The 17,895-nt window shown below is 36.4% G+C and overlaps 2 protein-coding genes across 2 annotated transcripts; both read left to right on the top strand.

Annotated features, from left to right (window-relative positions):
• The first annotated feature begins 736 nt into the window (after positions 1-736).
• Positions 737-5,035, top strand: IM (Alternative oxidase family protein). The gene is made up of 9 exons (XM_059581780.2): positions 737-1,059; positions 1,199-1,385; positions 2,051-2,144; positions 2,652-2,767; positions 2,908-3,016; positions 3,758-3,826; positions 4,162-4,233; positions 4,316-4,363; positions 4,658-5,035. The coding sequence occupies exons 1-9, from the start codon at positions 908-910 to the stop codon at positions 4,879-4,881; spliced, it is 1,071 nt and encodes a 356-aa protein (XP_059437763.2). The 5' UTR covers positions 737-907; the 3' UTR covers positions 4,882-5,035.
• A 5,108-nt stretch (positions 5,036-10,143) lies between these two features.
• On the top strand, positions 10,144-16,931 carry LOC132170510 (E3 ubiquitin-protein ligase COP1). Its single transcript, XM_059581513.2, has 13 exons — positions 10,144-10,540; positions 11,027-11,104; positions 11,291-11,446; positions 11,961-12,308; positions 12,746-12,903; positions 13,008-13,073; positions 13,393-13,471; positions 13,816-13,971; positions 14,120-14,218; positions 15,122-15,226; positions 15,484-15,663; positions 16,060-16,170; positions 16,466-16,931. The coding sequence occupies exons 1-13, from the start codon at positions 10,226-10,228 to the stop codon at positions 16,631-16,633; spliced, it is 2,019 nt and encodes a 672-aa protein (XP_059437496.2). The 5' UTR covers positions 10,144-10,225; the 3' UTR covers positions 16,634-16,931.
• The last annotated feature ends 964 nt before the right edge of the window (positions 16,932-17,895 follow it).

Genomic DNA, 17,895 nt, shown 5'->3' with positions numbered 1-17,895 from the left:
TCACAAAAGCGGTGTCATCCCTGTAAAATTAGAGAGGTGGTTGCCCGACTACCATTAAGAAGGGATTTGTTTGTAAGGAGTTAAATGATTAAGAAAAAAAAAATTGACTTGTTAAATTCAATTAGTTAGTGATTGATATAGTAAATAGCAGTTCGGTTGCTTTGTGATTTTGTAAGGGAAAGAAGTTGTAGTAAAAGCTGGCATTTTCTAAATTTAAATATTAAATTAAAATGACATATTACTGTATTATCTCAAACCTTATAAATTTCTTTCCTAATATATATATATATATATATATATATATATATATATATTTTGATTATTTTCCCAAGTCTTTATCAAAGGTCACCATGATCATGTGTTTGGGCAAAAGGGAGTAGTCTGTTTTGGCAGAAACCCCGTGGAAAAAGGCGGTGGTTCTGGTTCACTTGCTTAAGGGACTTTCTACAGTGGCGTGCAAAGCTAGAAAACTGAGATGTAGACCTTTAAAGGTCAACGCACGGTGTCCTGCGTGTAAGACAGTGATTGGTGGAGACGTGGAGTGTTGTTTGAGGGTGTTTTAGAGATCTCAATAGTCGTGAACCATGTGTATTGGGCCTATTGGCAGCGTTGGGCTGGCTTGAGCCCAGTGCAGCCCAAGAACCTGGCCCGTCAGTAGTCCTCGTATCGCACGCGAGTGTGGTGTCAGGTGTGGTCTGTGGGCACACACGTGACACGACAGCAGAGAGGAATCTGCGGCAACCCAATTTCCCCAGCCGCCCTTCTTTACTAAACTCATAAACGACAACGACGTCCACAACGACAAAGCTGATCACTTTCCTTGGCGGTTGACGCTGTTCCTTACTTGGAGTTCCATTTGCCTTTTGATTCCTCCACAACTCTACGGGAGCGACACGGCGAGACGACGATGACGACGAATTTATCTCCTGCGGTGTTTGCAATCTCCGCCTCGTCCTGTGGGCCGTTGAAAGCGAAGCGGCACGGCAATTCGGCTTCCTTTTACTCGCGGAACAACCCTTTAAGTTACAGCCCCCTTTCTACACGCCCATCAATTCCCAGGTATGTCGGTCTAATCTTGGTCCAAATATGTGACATCAATGTGGTTGCTGTTATATTTGTAGATGTTGAAAGTAGAGATTTAGATAAAGGGTTATCAATTTCCGATGTAAAGAATCAATTTTCCGGTGTGATTTGCTAGGAAGTCGTTCTGGGTCCGAGCAACAGTTTTGCAAGAGAATGAGGAGAAAGTGGTAGTCGAGGAGTCATTCCCGCCGAAGACTTCTCCTGATGATGGGGGGAAAGGAAGTGGCAACGAGCCACCGGAAAGCTCATCGTTGGAGAGATGGGTTATCAAGGCTGAACAATCTGTGAATATCTTTCTCACGGTATGGCTTGTCTCCTCTTTCTCTGCCGAGGTGAATTTAGATCCAACATTGATTTCGTGAAATGAAATGCTGTTTTGCTGAACTTTTGCCAAAAAGTTTGCATACTTCTTTGTTTAGTATTCTGTTCATTCTTGAATATTAGTGGGAAAAACAATTAACTATTGGCTCGAAATTGGGTAATCTTGATTCGACATTCGGCTGATCCATGTGATTTGCAGTATATTATGATAGAAAGATGCAAAGCAAGTGTTTTATTCTAAACTTCTTTTTTGTTTTATCAGCATGATCTCTATTCTAAAGTAGAGGCTGGTTAAGATTTATGCATCTATTCTGAGCAATGAATTATTCTCATGTTTAATCAGATGCAATCTTGTTGATAATACCATGAACCCTTTGATTGTGATTCAAGAGTATGAAGTTGAGATGATGAAAATATTCTAAGGAACAGGCAGAATATCTGTATCCTTTCTCACATATATAAAATTTCAATTATATAAAAGCTGCTCCTGCCATAACTTTATACTAAGACACTGGAAAATTGAGGAGTTCTGCTAATTGCTATTTTATGCTTGTTATGCTGTATAAGAATTATTGAGTAGCTAAGGAACTTCTGTCTCAAGAGGTTGATACCATTTTATTATAACTCAACTTACCAATCATTTCAGGACTCAGCGATAAAGATACTCGATACCTTGTACCATGATCGAGATTATCCAAGGTTCTTTGTACTGGAAACTATTGCAAGAGTTCCTTATTTTGGTGAGTGCTAAAGTTTGTTTCTACTCTCTTTTGTTAAATCCTCAAAGTGGGGATTTACAGCCAATGCTTTTACAAACTTGAAAAATAAGTACTTAAATTCCTGTAAAATGTCATAGATACCTTTTGAGCTAGGCATATATGTATGTTATAAGAAATATGTCAATTATTTACAACCACATCTATTATAATTCTCATCTGCTTGGAAAAACACAATACACCTTAAATAGATTTTATTAGTTTGTATGGGATTCATGGGAGGGTCCAAGGAACGGTATGCTCAACTTGTTACATACACAGACACGTGCAATAATTATGAATTGTACCCATTTAGGGAAGTAGAAAGTTTTATAGAACTTGTTGACTTGATCTTTGGTTTCGGTAAGTTGCTAAAAAAGAGTTTCTTGTCCAACCATATTGTAGGCTACTGAGTACTGTGATTGCTATCTCTGGATTCTGACGTTGTTTTTTTTTTTTTTTTTTTTTTTTCTTTTTCTTTTTGCATGGAAGCCTTTATATCTGTTCTACACATGTATGAGAGTTTTGGTTGGTGGAGAAGGGCAGATTACATGAAAGTGCATTTTGCTGAGAGCTGGAATGAGATGCACCACTTGCTTATTATGGAAGTAAAGATCTTTCTTCAAAAATTCTTTGAGATGTTTTATCTTTAATATCTTCTATTTTTTGTTCTTTCGATAAGACAAGTCACCCTGAAAAGGTTTTCACCATTAGACATGTTTTGAGGGTGACGGACAAATGATTGCAGGAATTAGGTGGAAATGCTTGGTGGGTCGACCGGTTTCTTGCTCAACATGTCGCAGCTGTTTATTATATCATGACAGTCCTTATGTATGTGATAAGCCCAAGAATGGCATGTAAGTACACGTATCTTGTTTTCACGGTATAAGAACTTGTTTTCTATTTGAAGCAAAATGAAGCCATATATTAATTTTTTATTTAACTTGTAAGCAAGTGAAATGATTCTAAAGAAATAGTCCTATGTCTTAGAGCTTATAAAAAGTCCAAATTCATTGTAGTCTCTGTTTTTGGTTGAGTTAGGAATTTATTGATCATAGATTGGTGTTATATGTTGCAAAGTTAGTGGGGAGTTAGATGATCACCTTTTACACGATTGCTTGGTTTTACTTCCTCAGCATGATATTAAATTTATTTTTAAGATTACTATACCATTTAATGATTTCTTAGGTGGTTTCTATTCCACAATTTATTTATTTATTTTTTCATTTTAGATTGTATTCTTTCGGAGTCAATGAGATCTCACATGGCGCATTCTCCTCTCATAAAAATGGAGTTAAGGATGAGGCCATGGGTTCAAGATCTACTAAGTGTGTTAACTTGTCAATAAAAGAAAATATTATAAATTTTTTAGTAGTAGGTTCGATATACTTCCTGTGTGTTTGAGTTTACTCCTTTTTGAATGAAGTTATTTTTTACTTTTATATATATATATATATATATATATATATATATATAATTTAATTATCTCATATTTTGGAACTCTTTATTTCCACTTTTTATTTTTCTATCAGGTCCCTATATGTTTGGATTCATCTGAAATGCTGATTTTTGCATATTTGGTTTCATCACTAGTGCAGATCACTTCTCTGAATGCGTAGAGAGCCATGCATTTGAAACTTATGACAAATTTATCAAGGCCCAAGGAGGTGTGTTGAGAGTTCTATTTTTGATAATGTTAGCCTGGTTGCACTTGCACACATATACTATGGGCATAAAAGTATTCAATGGCGTCAGATTATAATTTTCTTGCTTATACTTATTTTGCTACATGAACTGTATGTGGTGTAACTTCCTAAAACCTAATACTACCGCTCGACCCTAACTTGACTCTTGGTGCTCTTGATTTGTAAGATCTCACATTGCAAGTACTCAGGAAACCAACGGATCCTATTGACCAAGAGTTCTCAATTGTATTCCATCTTACTTGTACATGTAACTTCCAGTTATTCTGATGGTGCCTGTTCTTTTGATTTCTTTGTAGAGGAGTTGAAAAAGTCACCTGCACCTGAGGTTGCTGTAAAATACTACACTGGAGGTGACTTATACTTGTTTGGTAAGTTTGTCATTTTACAAGCTGTTGTTCTGTCTACTGAGATGCCACCTAGGTTTTGACATTTCCTCTAAATTCTGTGCAGATGAATTTCAAACTGCTAGAGCTCCAAATTCTCGAAGGCCTAAAATAGGTAAGATTTAAAATCTGAATTTGTATTATGGTTCATCACTTCATTGTTCATTATGATATTATCTACCTGCCCCCATTATGTTTTTCAGTTCATTTAACTGCTTTGCTGACTTTTGGAAACATTAGAGTTTCACTTACACCCTGTCTGTTGTAATTGATTTGGAATGCCAAGGTTGATTTCTCGTATGCAGCATCTAAGAATGTTGTTATTCTTAAGACCAATGCAAAATAAGATGAAGAAGTATACTAATCAAACGATCGTTTCCTTCTGTTATTGTTGTTCCTTTTTCTCCAGAGAATTTGTACGACGTGTTTCTGAACATTAGAGACGATGAAGCTGAACATTGTAAGACGATGAAGGCCTGTCAGACTCATGGAAACCTTCGGTCGCCTCACTCATATGCAGAGGATGCTTCTGAAGATGACACTGGGTGCGTCCTTCCTCCAACAGATTGTGAAGGTATTGTAGATTGTGTAAAGAAATCCGTCACATCACCTCCCGCAAAGCAAAACATATGAATGGAAAAGTAGCTAGAATCCATTGTATATGCAATTGATATAGATCCAATAGATGTCATTGGCTGCTCAATGAAGGTTGTTGTCTAGTTTTATTTTTTGATGTTAAATGGAGCAAATAGAAGGAAATCATACCATCTCTGGTTTTTAGAATTGTCATTGAGAATTTCATCTTAACGGTGATCTGGTGCACACAATTGGTAACAGGCTAACAGTTTTGTGTACTTGAATCCGGCCATTTATTGTAAAAAAAAAAAGATGGTTAAGATTATGTTAAGGGGCGGGGGCGGGGGCAGTCGACCATCTCCATAACAGGTTGAGATTGGCCTGACCTAGACCATTCCTAAACAAGCTAGGAGTGGTCTGACTCCCAAAATAGGTTTTAGGGTTCTTTTGAGATGGTCCGACCACTTTCGAACCTGTTATGGTTAAATCGCATCGAGGTGAAGTGTCATGACTTGAGTAAAAGCATTAATCACATCTCTACTGTTACTCTAAAATGACTTGTTAAAAGAACCTATGTCACATTGCTTTGTCTACGCACCAAATGAAGTCACTAAATAGAAAAAGAAAAAGAAAATATGTTATGATACCTTTTGTCCCAATTCAAGGGAAAACACGCTAACTACATTTCTGTTATTACTTTAAAAAGACTAATCAATGTTACAATTAGAGTTTCATATAATTTATAACGCTTAGTTCCACCTCTTACAATTCATGTACCCATGTAACACCATTACAATTCACTCACTCAACCTAAAACTTAAACTTTTTTGGCATCCCCTTAGGGTTTTCTTCTTTTTCTTTGTAATGATTACCTGGCATAATATGTTGTTCATTTATAGTGAACAACCTGAATGGAAAGAATCACTTACCCTGAAATTCTTAAGAGACCTTAATCGAAATGTTTCATAATTTACAACAAATTGCTTTTGTCTCCACTATCGTACATTCATGTTTTTTGGATAATGGCTTCCCAGACGATGTAGTAGAGCACTGTACAACTAAACTGACATCTAAATATGAACCATTTATCTAGCATGGTCAAAGACTTGAAAGGAACGAATGGGAATGGCCCTGTCTAGATATCAAGAGCATCAATAATCTATTACTTGTACAAGATGCAAATTCTCGTGTATTTTCTTTCTCTGTTTGCTTGTATTGTATAGGATTGAGATTCCTCATTATTAAATAGCTAAATTTTCAAATTGCATAAAATCGTGCAATCAAACAGAGTGGGAATTGCAAAAGGCAAGTGGGTCGTTTATCTTAAGCTGTCTAGGGTAGATGAGTCTCGCAACCGCGCTCTCTTAGGCTGACTACATCTTTGAAAAAATCGCTTAGCCTAATAACAAGAATCCTTATTTGAATTTTATATCATCTTTGTTTAGATTATATATTGTCATTAGTTTTCAATATATTTTTAGTACAAACTTAATCCTTAAGGTTTTTATTTAATTATTAACAAATAACGAAAAACGATATTTCAAAGGACCAAAACTTATTACGTACATAATAGTCATTTTCAATTGATTTTTTTTTTTTTTTTTGGCAGTTTCTGTCTTATGGGACCTGTGTGAGAGAAAGACAAAAGTGGGAGATATTTACTATTTAGTTCCACAAGTTGACTTTGATGAATTCTAACTGTAAAAACTAAAAAGAGAGTCCTACTATGCGGCTGTCCTAATGTCGGACATGTATTAAAAAAATATATAAAAAAATTTTTAGTTAAATTTTTGTATGTGTTAATATTTAATTTTTAATGCTTCAAAATTTATTTTTAGATTTAAAACTAAAATTTAGGGATAGAAGGTTAACCTTTTAGGGATTGTATCACTAAAGGGATTCGATCATCCTAAATTTGGTGCAAATGCCTCAAATTTGGTGCTAATACCTCAAATTTAGTGCTAATACCTCAAATTTAGATTTCCTTTTAATATCTCTCTTCTTCAATTTTTTTTTTTTTTTAAATATATATCTGACGTTATTTAAAAATAAAAATTTGGCCACGTCAGACTTTGGCAGACGCTGAAATGACCTTAGGCTGTCAAAAATCTCTACTCGTAAAAATAACAGTGAAAAAAAATACAAAATTTAATATATATATATATATATATATATATATATAATGGTCTCAATAAAATTTCCAAAGTGATTGAATATGTATTAAGGTGATAGTTTGACTTCTGAAATTAAAATTCTCAATCTTATTAGCATTAGTCGCATTAGGTCCCACTAATGCCTTGTTGAAGATTTATGCCCCAGTCAAATTTGAAAAAGCGCTTACAATTTTTACTGTTTAGACCTCTTATGTACGACTTTAAGTTCCTCTCTAAAACTAGTTTTTGATAACAAAGAATTAGTAACATCTATATTTTAAAGATATCATATCCGTATAATTTTATTTTCAAAAAATCTTAACTATTATTTTCTAAGGAAATTGCTTGGACATTATAGCTTTTTACTACAAGTCGATAACCTTTTTGCAAATTCGGGTGGTAGTTCATATTTTACAAAAATGGCTCTATTTTAATCTATTACATTGTAGTCTATATTTTAGTGATTGGTATAATAAGTGTCATATATATTAAATAAGTTTATAAATATGATAAGTGCTACATTTTAGTTAGGACTGGCAATTTTGACACAACCCACGAACCCAACACAAACACGACACGAAGTTAACGAGTTATGGGTTTGATCTAAATGGGTTCGGATTATAATCGGATCACCCGTTTATGACCTGTTAATTTTTCGTGTTTGGCGGGTCAACCTGGTGGGTTAAGAGGGTGACTCGCCAGACCCGTTTAAAAAAAAAAGTCTCTAACTGTCATCTGTCGCACCGCTCTTCACTCTCTCTCTCTATCTCTCTTCAAGTTCTCTCTTCACTCTCTCTGTCTCTCAGGCAAGCTGCAAGTCAGGCCTCACTCCTCAGCCCCTCACTGTCGCGCCTCTCTCTCTCTATCTTCTCTTCACTGTTCACTCTCCCTCTCTGGCTCTCTTTTGCATCTCAGATCGACGAATTCTCTGTGCTTGTCTCCCTCTCTCTCGCAATATCTCGAATTCTCTACAGTATGCACTCTCTGTTGGAGGCTTCTTTGCAATCAAACTATTTTGACCGATGTCTTCCGTCTTCCTTCGGAACAATACAGACAAGGAGGAGTAATTCAGGATGTGGGCAAAAAAGAGCCAAACGAAGTTACTGTTTCTTGTAATTACTCTTTTAATTTCAAGGTTTAAGAACTCTATGTAATAATTGGTCCAAGAAGTATTTGTGAGATTGGTATTTTGGTGTTTTTGTTTTAACAATGTTTCTCAAGTTCTGTTATATGAACTTGTATGTTTCATGTTAATCAAATTTGGTTTGTTATTATGATTTTTATTGAGTTATTGTCATTAATTAAACTTCTTCAAAATTATAACCTCTCGGGTTGTGTTGGGTCGTGTCAACACGATATGACCCCGTTATTTTAAATGGATTGTATTGAATTATTCGGCAATTTTTCGTGTCGTACTTGTTTCAAACCTGCCAACCCGTTAGTTAAACGAGTCGTGTTCGTGTATAGGTTAATTGAGTCGCATGTCATTACAGGTCGTAATCGTGTCGACCCGCCAACCCGTTTTGCAAGCCATCTGTAGACTGTGATGTGATAAGTGTTACATGAATTATTATATTAATTTATAAGAAACTTGTAGTAAAACGTATAGTTCTTATCGACACTATTTTTAAATTAAATTATGGTAATATTGCCACGTCAACATTTATCACTTTATTTACATTTTACAATGAGTAATTATATTTAATAGACACTATCATATAACTATCCTTGCTTTTTTTTTTTTTTTAAGTGTCGAGTAAATTATACAATAATTATATACAAAAATCTATTAAATAACGTACATTACTCATTTCCAATTAAGATTCCGTTTACTTCGACGTAAAATAGTTTCCAGAAAATGATTTCCGTATTTTACGGTGTTTACTTCGACGTAAAATAGTGGTCAACGGAAAATATTTTCCTTTTGACCGAAAATTCTTCTTTAATTTTAGGAAAATGGTTTACGGTTTTGAAAACCGTAAACCATTTTCCGACTATGAGCATCTCATTCTTAAATTGATGAATCTTGCCAAGACCCGCCTAGAACCTCGTCGGGACTTGACCGGGTCCCACCCGAGACTTGACCGGGACGCACCCGGGACCTGAGCGGGACTTGACCGGAAATCGCCCGGGACCTGCCCGGGACTTGACCTGGACCCGCTCGGGACTTGCTCGGGACCCCGGAGTGACCTGCTTGGGACCCGCCCGGGACATGACCGGGACCCACCCAGGACCTACCCGGGACTTGACCGGGACCCATCCGAGACTTGACCGGGACTCGCCCAGGACCTGCCCGGGAACCGCCCGGGACCTGACCGGGACTTGACCGGGACCCGCCCGGGACCTGCTCGGGACTTGACCGGAACCCGCCTGGGACCTAACCGGGACATGACCGGGACCCGCCCCAGGACCTGCCCGGGACCTAACCGGGACATGACCGGGACCCGCCTGGGACTTGATCGGGACATGAACGGGACCTGCCCGGGACTTGCCCGAAAACCGCCCGGGACGTAATTTCTATCGTAAAGGGACAATTAAGTCCCGGACGGGTCCTGGGTAGGTCCCGGGCGTGTCTCGGTCAAGTCCCGAAAGGGTCCTAGTCAGGTCCCGGGCGGGTCTCGAGCGTGTCTCGGTCAAGTCTCGGGCAAGTCCCGAGCGGGTCCCGATCAAGTCTCGTGCAAGTCCTAGTGGGGACCTTATTGGAAAAAATATATATTAAAAGAAAAAAAAAAAAGATATTAAAAAAAATTATTTTCCATGTGCAAGGTAAACGCCGTAAAATGTTTTCGACGAAAAATATTTTCAGGGAAAATAATTTCCTGAAAATATTTTACGAAGGAAACCATTTTACGTCGAGCCTAATTATCTAAATAACATTGGTCCCTGACAATTAGGCATCCAAATCAAAATGTCACCGTTGACAGTTGGTAGTATTAAATGACATTCCAACAACCGCTTTGATCTGGCAAATCAAAATTAAACACTAAACACAACAAGTCCAACACGACGCCGTTGTTCGAACAAAAAAAAAAAACGAATGAAGAAAACGCCCGCCTAACGTGGGTGGTTTTCACCCTCACAAACTATCTCGCTCTGTTCACAGGACAACGTTTCATTTCCTCTCTTCTTCCAACGACTTTTATAACTCACACTCTGCTCACACGATTCACACAATTCCAATTCTAGAGAAAGAGAGATTGACTCAGAAAAAAAGAAAAGAAAAAGAAAGAGAAATTGAAGAAGACAAAATGGGAGAGAGCGCAGTGGGAGAACTGGTCCCCTCCGTGAAGGACGAGCCCTCACTGGACCCCGCGGCGGAACGGCCGCCGGTGCCACCTGCTCCTCCGAATCCGGAGTCGGAGGACGCGGGACCGAGTGACATGGACAAGGACTCGCTTTGCCCGATATGCATGCAGATCATAAGCGACGCGTTCCTCACCGCGTGTGGCCACAGCTTCTGCTACATGTGCATTGTCACGCACCTGAGGAACAAGAGCGACTGTCCTTGTTGCAGTCACTACCTCACTACCGCTCATATCTTCCCTAATTTTCTACTTGATAAGGTGTGTTAATTATTATTATTATTATTTTTTTTTTTTTTTGGTTTCTTCTGATTAGCGCTTTTTTGGAATTTTTGTTTGTGAATTTTGTTTGCGGATCGGTTTCGTGGTGCTCCGTTTGTTACCAGAGAAAATGTGGGAGAAAATGAAATGACGCATGTTGAATTGAGTTCTTCATTGTTGACGATCTGAAAATGCATGTACAGTTGGAAATCAAAGCAATCAAAATAATAAAATTCAACTTTATAGGAAGGAGAATTTAATAATTTAATTAATATTTTAACACTTTCGCATCTCTTTCATCGCGCCAAATATTTAATCAAAAGGAAGAGTGAATTATTCGCTTTAATACCATGTAAATGACTACTTCTCTTAATAAGTTAAACCAATAAAAATTGGTAAATTTAATTATTTAATTAATATACTAAATCTTACTATTTTTGATAACCTGAGTACAGTTTGTTTAGAAATCTGTATTGAACCTTGCAGTTATTAAGGAGAACTTGTGCTCGTCAGAAAGCAAAGTCTGCGTCCCCTTTTGAACATCTTCGTCAGTCATTACAACAGGTCAGTTAATATAAAGAAAATTTCTGTCTTGCCTGCAGATTTTTCATTTCTTTTTTCCAGTTGGGATTTATTTTTAGTTAGTCAGTTAAATTAGTTTTGAAATGTATCAGTGGATGTTTTAATGCTAATTATCTGTATGTAATTACTTGTTATTTAGAATGACTCTTTCTTGAGGATCTTAGACAGGGTCGTGAGGTGTCAATTAAGGAGCTAGATGGCCTGCTGTCTCTCCTCACAGAAATGAAGAGAAAAATGGAGCAAGAAGAAGCTGAGAAAAATATGCAGATTCTGCTTGACTTCTTACATTGCCTGCGGGAGAAAAAGACTGAAGAGCTGAATGAGGTCTTTGCACCTGATTTTATTTATTTCTGCCTTTGAGTCATATTTTATTTCCTTCGTGTATGCCAACACTTTCTACTGGAAATATCTGCTTGTATAACTATTATGATACATGGGATTATCCCCCCGCTGATGGAGTAATAATGCGGAGTAAAAAAAAAAAACAAAAAACCCTATTTTAAAGTCATGAAACAGTTATCTGAATACACCTATAAAAACCAGAGGCATCTGGAACTTCAAACGAGCGAACCTTGAGGAGAACCCTTGACTTCCATGCTATGATTGTCAGTCCTCAGGATGTCTAGTTTACTTCAAGTTGCATATATCACTGTACATGTTAATTGTTTCCACTGTGCCCTGCGGGGAAGGATGCATTTACTTGCAAGTGCTGTAAATGTATGTATTGGTTCATTGTTGGATGACTGCCAAGGGGTTTAATGAAGAGTTAATGTTTCTTTTTATTAAATTGCAGTTCATCTTTAGTTTCGGAGCTGATATTCTTCTGTTTCCATTGTAGTTACAAGCTGATCTCCTGTATATCAAGGAGGACATAAATGCTGTACAGAGATATAGAACAGGACTGTACCGGACAAAAGATGGATTCTCAGTAAAACTGAGGATGCTTAATGGTGACTCCATTGCAACAAAAGCGTGGGCTTCGTTGACTGATAAGCATGAAAGTGGCATTATGTGCAGTGCACGCTATGCGCAAGGGCAGATGGGATCACAGAACAAAATTGCTGATGTAATGGATCAAGCGAGCTCCCACGTACTCCAAAGGAGGGATGCTTGTAGTGGTTCAGATTTGCAATCTGTTGCTCCATCAGCACTAGCTGTAGCAAGAAAAAGGCAGGTCCATTCACAGGTTTGTGATCTTACAAGAGTTTTATTTTATCCTTATTGTACATTGAAATTGAGTTGCTATTTTATCATGTCCTTTAGTGAGCAACAGCTTCCTGGCTGTGATGTGGTGGTGTTGTCCGTGTATTATCTTATGTTGACTTTTTGTGTCATTAGGCCTTCTGTCCTTTCTGATGGCACAAAACTATATAGCCCAAGGGCCAAGTTCCTTAAGCTGCTTTATAGATGCTATATTCTGTTTGCCAGCTACTGTAATTATATGCTATTGGAATAACTCCTACTGAAGTTGAGACCTCCTAGAAGTTAGGCTGATATTACTCTGAGAAATTGTGCAAATTGATCTGTGGTTGAGATGAATAGGCTATTGAATTAGAGCTTATTATAAGTATATTTTAATTATTTATATAGTTAATTGGTTCTTATTATCATCTCTTGCTACAGTTCAACGGCCTACAAGAGTGTTATTTGCAAAAGAGGCGGAATTGGAATGGGCAGTCTCACAAACAGGATAGAAGGGACACAAATACTGTAAGTAGAGGAGGTTATAATCCAGGTCTTGATGATTTCCTATCTGTGCTGACTACCTTTACCCGATACAGGTACTGGATTTTTGAGGTATTGATTTTAGTTTTTCATATTCAGTCCTTTTTGGGAAACATTATTTGCTAAATTGCTGATATTATCTGGTTGTTGCTTGATATAGTCGATTGAGGGTCATTGCTGAACTTCGGCATGATGACATTTTTCACACTCCCAATATTGTGTCAAGGTGAGTTGAAATTTCTTGCATGTTGTACAATTTCATTTAACCAGTCAGAAGCTCTGGTGTGATTCTCTTTATCTTCTAGATTTGCTAACAATTTATCATATTTATAATATGTTGTAAATGTTGTAAATTATAATGCACCCATGGCAACCACATTTGCCAATGGCAATGCAAATGACCTACCAAGTCATGTAAAAAGGAAAAAACAATCAAACAGAGTTCTGCAATTTCTCTGTGCAAGCCATGCAACTTAGTTATTGTTATTTAGCTTCTCTTAAAGGTCAAAACCATTGAATTTCAAATCCCATTGTATTTGCTGCAGTATAGAATTCGATCGTGATAATGAGTTGTTTGCTACAGCTGGTGTTTCACGGCGCATCAAGGTTTTTGATTTTTCCTCAGTAAGTGTTTAAGATAATATTTCTGGTTTTGATGGAGTCTAGTTTCTTTCTAACAGCAAAAAATGACTTGGGAGGAATATGAAAGGCAATCTTCCATACCATTTCTTTTATAGCTTCTTAAATAACATTCTTAAATATGTGATCTGGATCTACTTTATACTACCATGTTTTAGCTGTTTCTTGAGCATTTTACTTAAATGGTGCGTTTATTATGTTCTAATAAGAAATGGAGACAGCAATATACCATTTTATTTATCTTTCCTAAGACATTATTTATGCCACAATTTTTTTTTTTTAATTTTTTTATTTTACTGGTAATCTATTGCCTTTGTGATTGCTTCTAGGTGGTGAATGAACCTGCAGATGTTCACCGCCCTGTTGTAGAGATGCCCACACGATCCAAACTTATTTGCTTGAGCTGGAATAAGTACACAAAAAACCATATTGCTAGTAGTGATTATGAGGGGATAGTGACTGTTTGGGATGTAAACAACCGCCAGGTAGTAACTCTCTTTTTTTCTCTTTCAATCACTGGGTAGCGTATGCTCTCACAAGTTTATCTGCATACACAAATACACTGTCATAATCTGGTCATCCTTCTAATCATCTAGTCATAGAAATTATTTAACAGAACTCTTTTCTTTCCAGAGTGTGATGGAATATGAGGAGCATGAAAAGCGAGCTTGGAGTGTTGATTTTTCACGCACCGAACCTTCAATGCTTGTATCAGGCAGTGATGACTGCAAGGTAGTTGGAAATGGAAAAATATGGGGTATACTGTATGACTTGGTGAGCCGTATATTAATATGAGTTGAAAAGAAAAGAAAAAAAAATGGACAATAGACTGGTTCCTTATAGGTGTGCAGTATTCAAGGTTGCACGGATGAAATAGAGATATCCTTAGTACCTCTTGAAATTAGAGCCTTAGAATGTGTCGGCTGTCTTGAGAAATCAAGGATCTTATCATGACATTTGTAAGACACCCCAGGGGAGTTTCTTGAAATAGTGTACTATTTGTCAACGGACCTGGGCACAAACAGTTCATCTTTTTCAGAGCCATTATGACAGTATGTGCTCGACCCAAATGTTCCAACTTGTTTACAGCCCAAGTGGCCCCTAAATTATGGTCACAATTTCTTGACCACTTTTCCTTTTAGATTTCAGAATTTAGTCAATTCTCGTGTCATCTTCATGGAAAAAGTCCTGCTTTTGGCCATGACATTGCCTTATTGTCTTTTAAATAGTCCTCAGTTAAAGTATCAATGGTCAGATTTCCTTGCTTCTTTTTCTTTTTGGTAAGTGGATTCTTATTTGTATGGCATGATAAATGCACCAAATCTGCAAGCAAGTCAAGCCAATTTTGTCAACGTGGAAATTGTTTTCTTCTGTTTCATGATAACTAATATTTAGAAACACAATAGTCTGATTTAGTGTCCTTAATCAGAATATAAGCAAGCTGCATTTTTCTGGATCATCCATTTACGTTGAGACATATTAGTGCTCTTGCCATGCCCTTATGAAATCTCAAGTTGGGATTTTTTTGGGTTACCTCATAAAATATTGATGTAGCTTATTTTGATTGAGTTCATGCTAAAAAGTAGTCTCAGCTTGATTTTTTTTTTTTTTTTTTTTTTTGTCTGTGAGTAACAGGTCAAAATTTGGTGCACAAGGCAAGAAGCAAGTGTTCTTACAATCGACATGACAGCGAATATTTGTTCTGTCAAGTATAATCCTGGATCAAGCATTTATGTGGCAGTATGTTTCCATCAAAGCTTTGCTGCTTGAGTCATGTTTTTATCTAAAATACAAATGTCTTGAAATTGTTGATACTAAAACTCTACTTTTGTCTTTATCTTTTATTTCAATAATTGATGAAAGAACAGTAGTTTGTGATGCAGACTTCCCTTACTCACATCCATTGAAATTTAGACTTCGTAGAACTCATGGCTCAACTTCGGCTATCTATCTGGATAAAATCCAGATATAAGCTCTAATACTTGGGAGTTTTTCAGGTTGGTTCTTCAGATCGTCACGTTCGCTATTATGACTTGAGAAATATCAGCCAACCCCTGCATGTGTTTAGCGGGCACAGAAAAGCTGTTTCATATGTAAAATTCTTGTCTAACAATGAACTTGCTTCTGCATCTACTGACAACACATTGCGCTTGTGGGATGTGAAGGAAAATTTACCAGTAAGTATTCACAAGCCAAACGGGGCCTAAGTGTTCTTGGTAACTTTAATGGGATTGTGAAGGGTACCAAATATTTTACCAAGAGATGAGTATCAAAATGATGTGGAGTTTATTGATTGGAGAAGATTTAAACAATTAATTATGACAAATGCTACAGGTACTAATAAATAAGTTTCACATCATTTTGGTACCACTATCTCATTCTTTTGGCAAAAAGTTTGGTACCGATAGAATTTCTCTCTCTCTCTCTCTCTCTATATATATATATATATGGCTCAATTATGATACCCTTTTGTTTATATGGGAATTCAAAACTTCTTTCTTTTTTCTTTTCTTTTTTATTTAAATGATATCCAAACTAACTATGCATTCATAAATTATTTCTCATTTGCACAGCTGCGCACGTACAGAGGCCACGTGAATGAGAAGAATTTTGTGGGTCTCTCGGTAAATAGCGAGTACATAGCTTGTGGCAGTGAGACAAACGAAGTGTTCGTTTATCACAAGGTTAAGAAATATCTAAATGAGTAATGCTACATCTACATCTTTTTTTTTAAAAAAAAAAAATCAAAAAAAAAAAGTAGCAAGTGTCAGCATGTAATTAAAACTATGTAAGTTATAACACTCTCTAATTACATATTAACACATGTCAACAAGTTTTAAAAGAATTAGTATGAAAAGTTACTTAAAATATGTCACGTCAGTCAGTGTGAAGAGAAGTATTACTCTTTATAATTCTATCTTGTAGAAACCTGATTTTGATGTCTACTTGAAGAAACCTGATTTTGATGTCTACCTGCAGGCTATCTCTAAACCAATGGCTTGGCATAGATTTGGTTCTTCAGAAGGAGATGATGAGAATAATGTAGGACGTTACTTCATCAGTGCTGTTTGTTGGAAGAGTGATAGCCCAACAATGTTGACTGCAAATAGTCAAGGAACGATTAAAGTACTAGTACTTGCAGCGTGAAGGGTAGGGCAGGGGGAATAGTTGGTGGAAATTGAAAATTAATTAAAATCCTCATTATTTAAAGTCCCATCTCTCCACTGCTTGATATTTGCGTATGTTATTGAGTATGAAATGGGCAGGTAAGGTTAGGATTGTCGGCCCCATTGAAGTTTATATCCACGTCATTGAGCAGAAAAGCTGCAAGTAAACTCGTACACGTAACATTATTCTACAGACTACAGGTGATCTTTTGAGCCTAGAGAATATATTAGTTTGGACATGAAAAGATTTACACAGCATCCAACTCATTTCAATATAATCCCATCACCCGTCTAGTTTTTAATGGCTTATGTCATATTTCCAATACCAAACACTGTAATCAGGAACATTTTTTTTTTTTTTTTTTTTTGGTAATCAGGAACATTAATGGGTTCGTTTGGCAAAACTTTTTAGGAGGAATTTGTTTGGGGTTTTTGTTTTTGTTTGTTTTTTTTTTTTTTTTAAATGTTCTTACTTTTCGCTTTTGCTAAAAATAAAAGAGTAACCTTAAGAAGCATTACTAAACAATTTGGAATTTTATAGTACGTGTCAAAGATAGAGAAGCATATTATGGTAGGTTTTGATTTGGAGCTTTACTACGAAAATGAGAAGTTAGTCGCTAGGCCTCTTAACGCTCGTCAGACTAACCAATAAAGAATAATGTATTAGTAATATTAAAATATTCAATTTTGGTTAAAGGAAAATATTTGTTGTATACCATAAAGATCCTTCGAATAATATAGATCCAACGTACCTCCCGAACTTCATTGAATAACGACAATTTGGAATTTTATAGTATGTGTCAAAGATAGAGAATCATATTGTGGTAGGTTTTGATTTCGGATTTTTACTACGAAAATGAGAAGTTAGTTGCTAGGCTTCTTAACGTTGATCAGACTAACCAATAGAGAATAATATATTAGTAATATTAAAATATTCAGTTTTGGTCAAAGGAAAATATTTGTTGCATACCATAAAGATCCTTCGAATAATATAGATCCAACATACTTCCCGAGCTTCATTAAATAACAACAATTTGGAATTTTATAACATGTGTCAAAGATAGAGAAGCATATTATGGTAGGTTTTGATTTAGAGCTTTACTACGAAAATGAGAAGTTAGTCGCTAGGCATCTTAACGCTGGTCAGACTAACCAATAAAGAATAATATGTTAGTAATATTAAAATATTCAATTTTGGTTAAAGGAAAATATTTGTTATATACTATAAAGATCCTTTGAATA

The sequence above is a fragment of the Corylus avellana genome, chromosome 1, assembly GCF_965113065.1.
Source record: "Corylus avellana chromosome 1, dhCorAvel1.hap1.2, whole genome shotgun sequence".
In the NCBI taxonomy this organism is placed as follows: Eukaryota; Viridiplantae; Streptophyta; class Magnoliopsida; order Fagales; family Betulaceae; genus Corylus; species Corylus avellana.
This window is presented reverse-complemented; position numbering and strand designations above follow the sequence as displayed.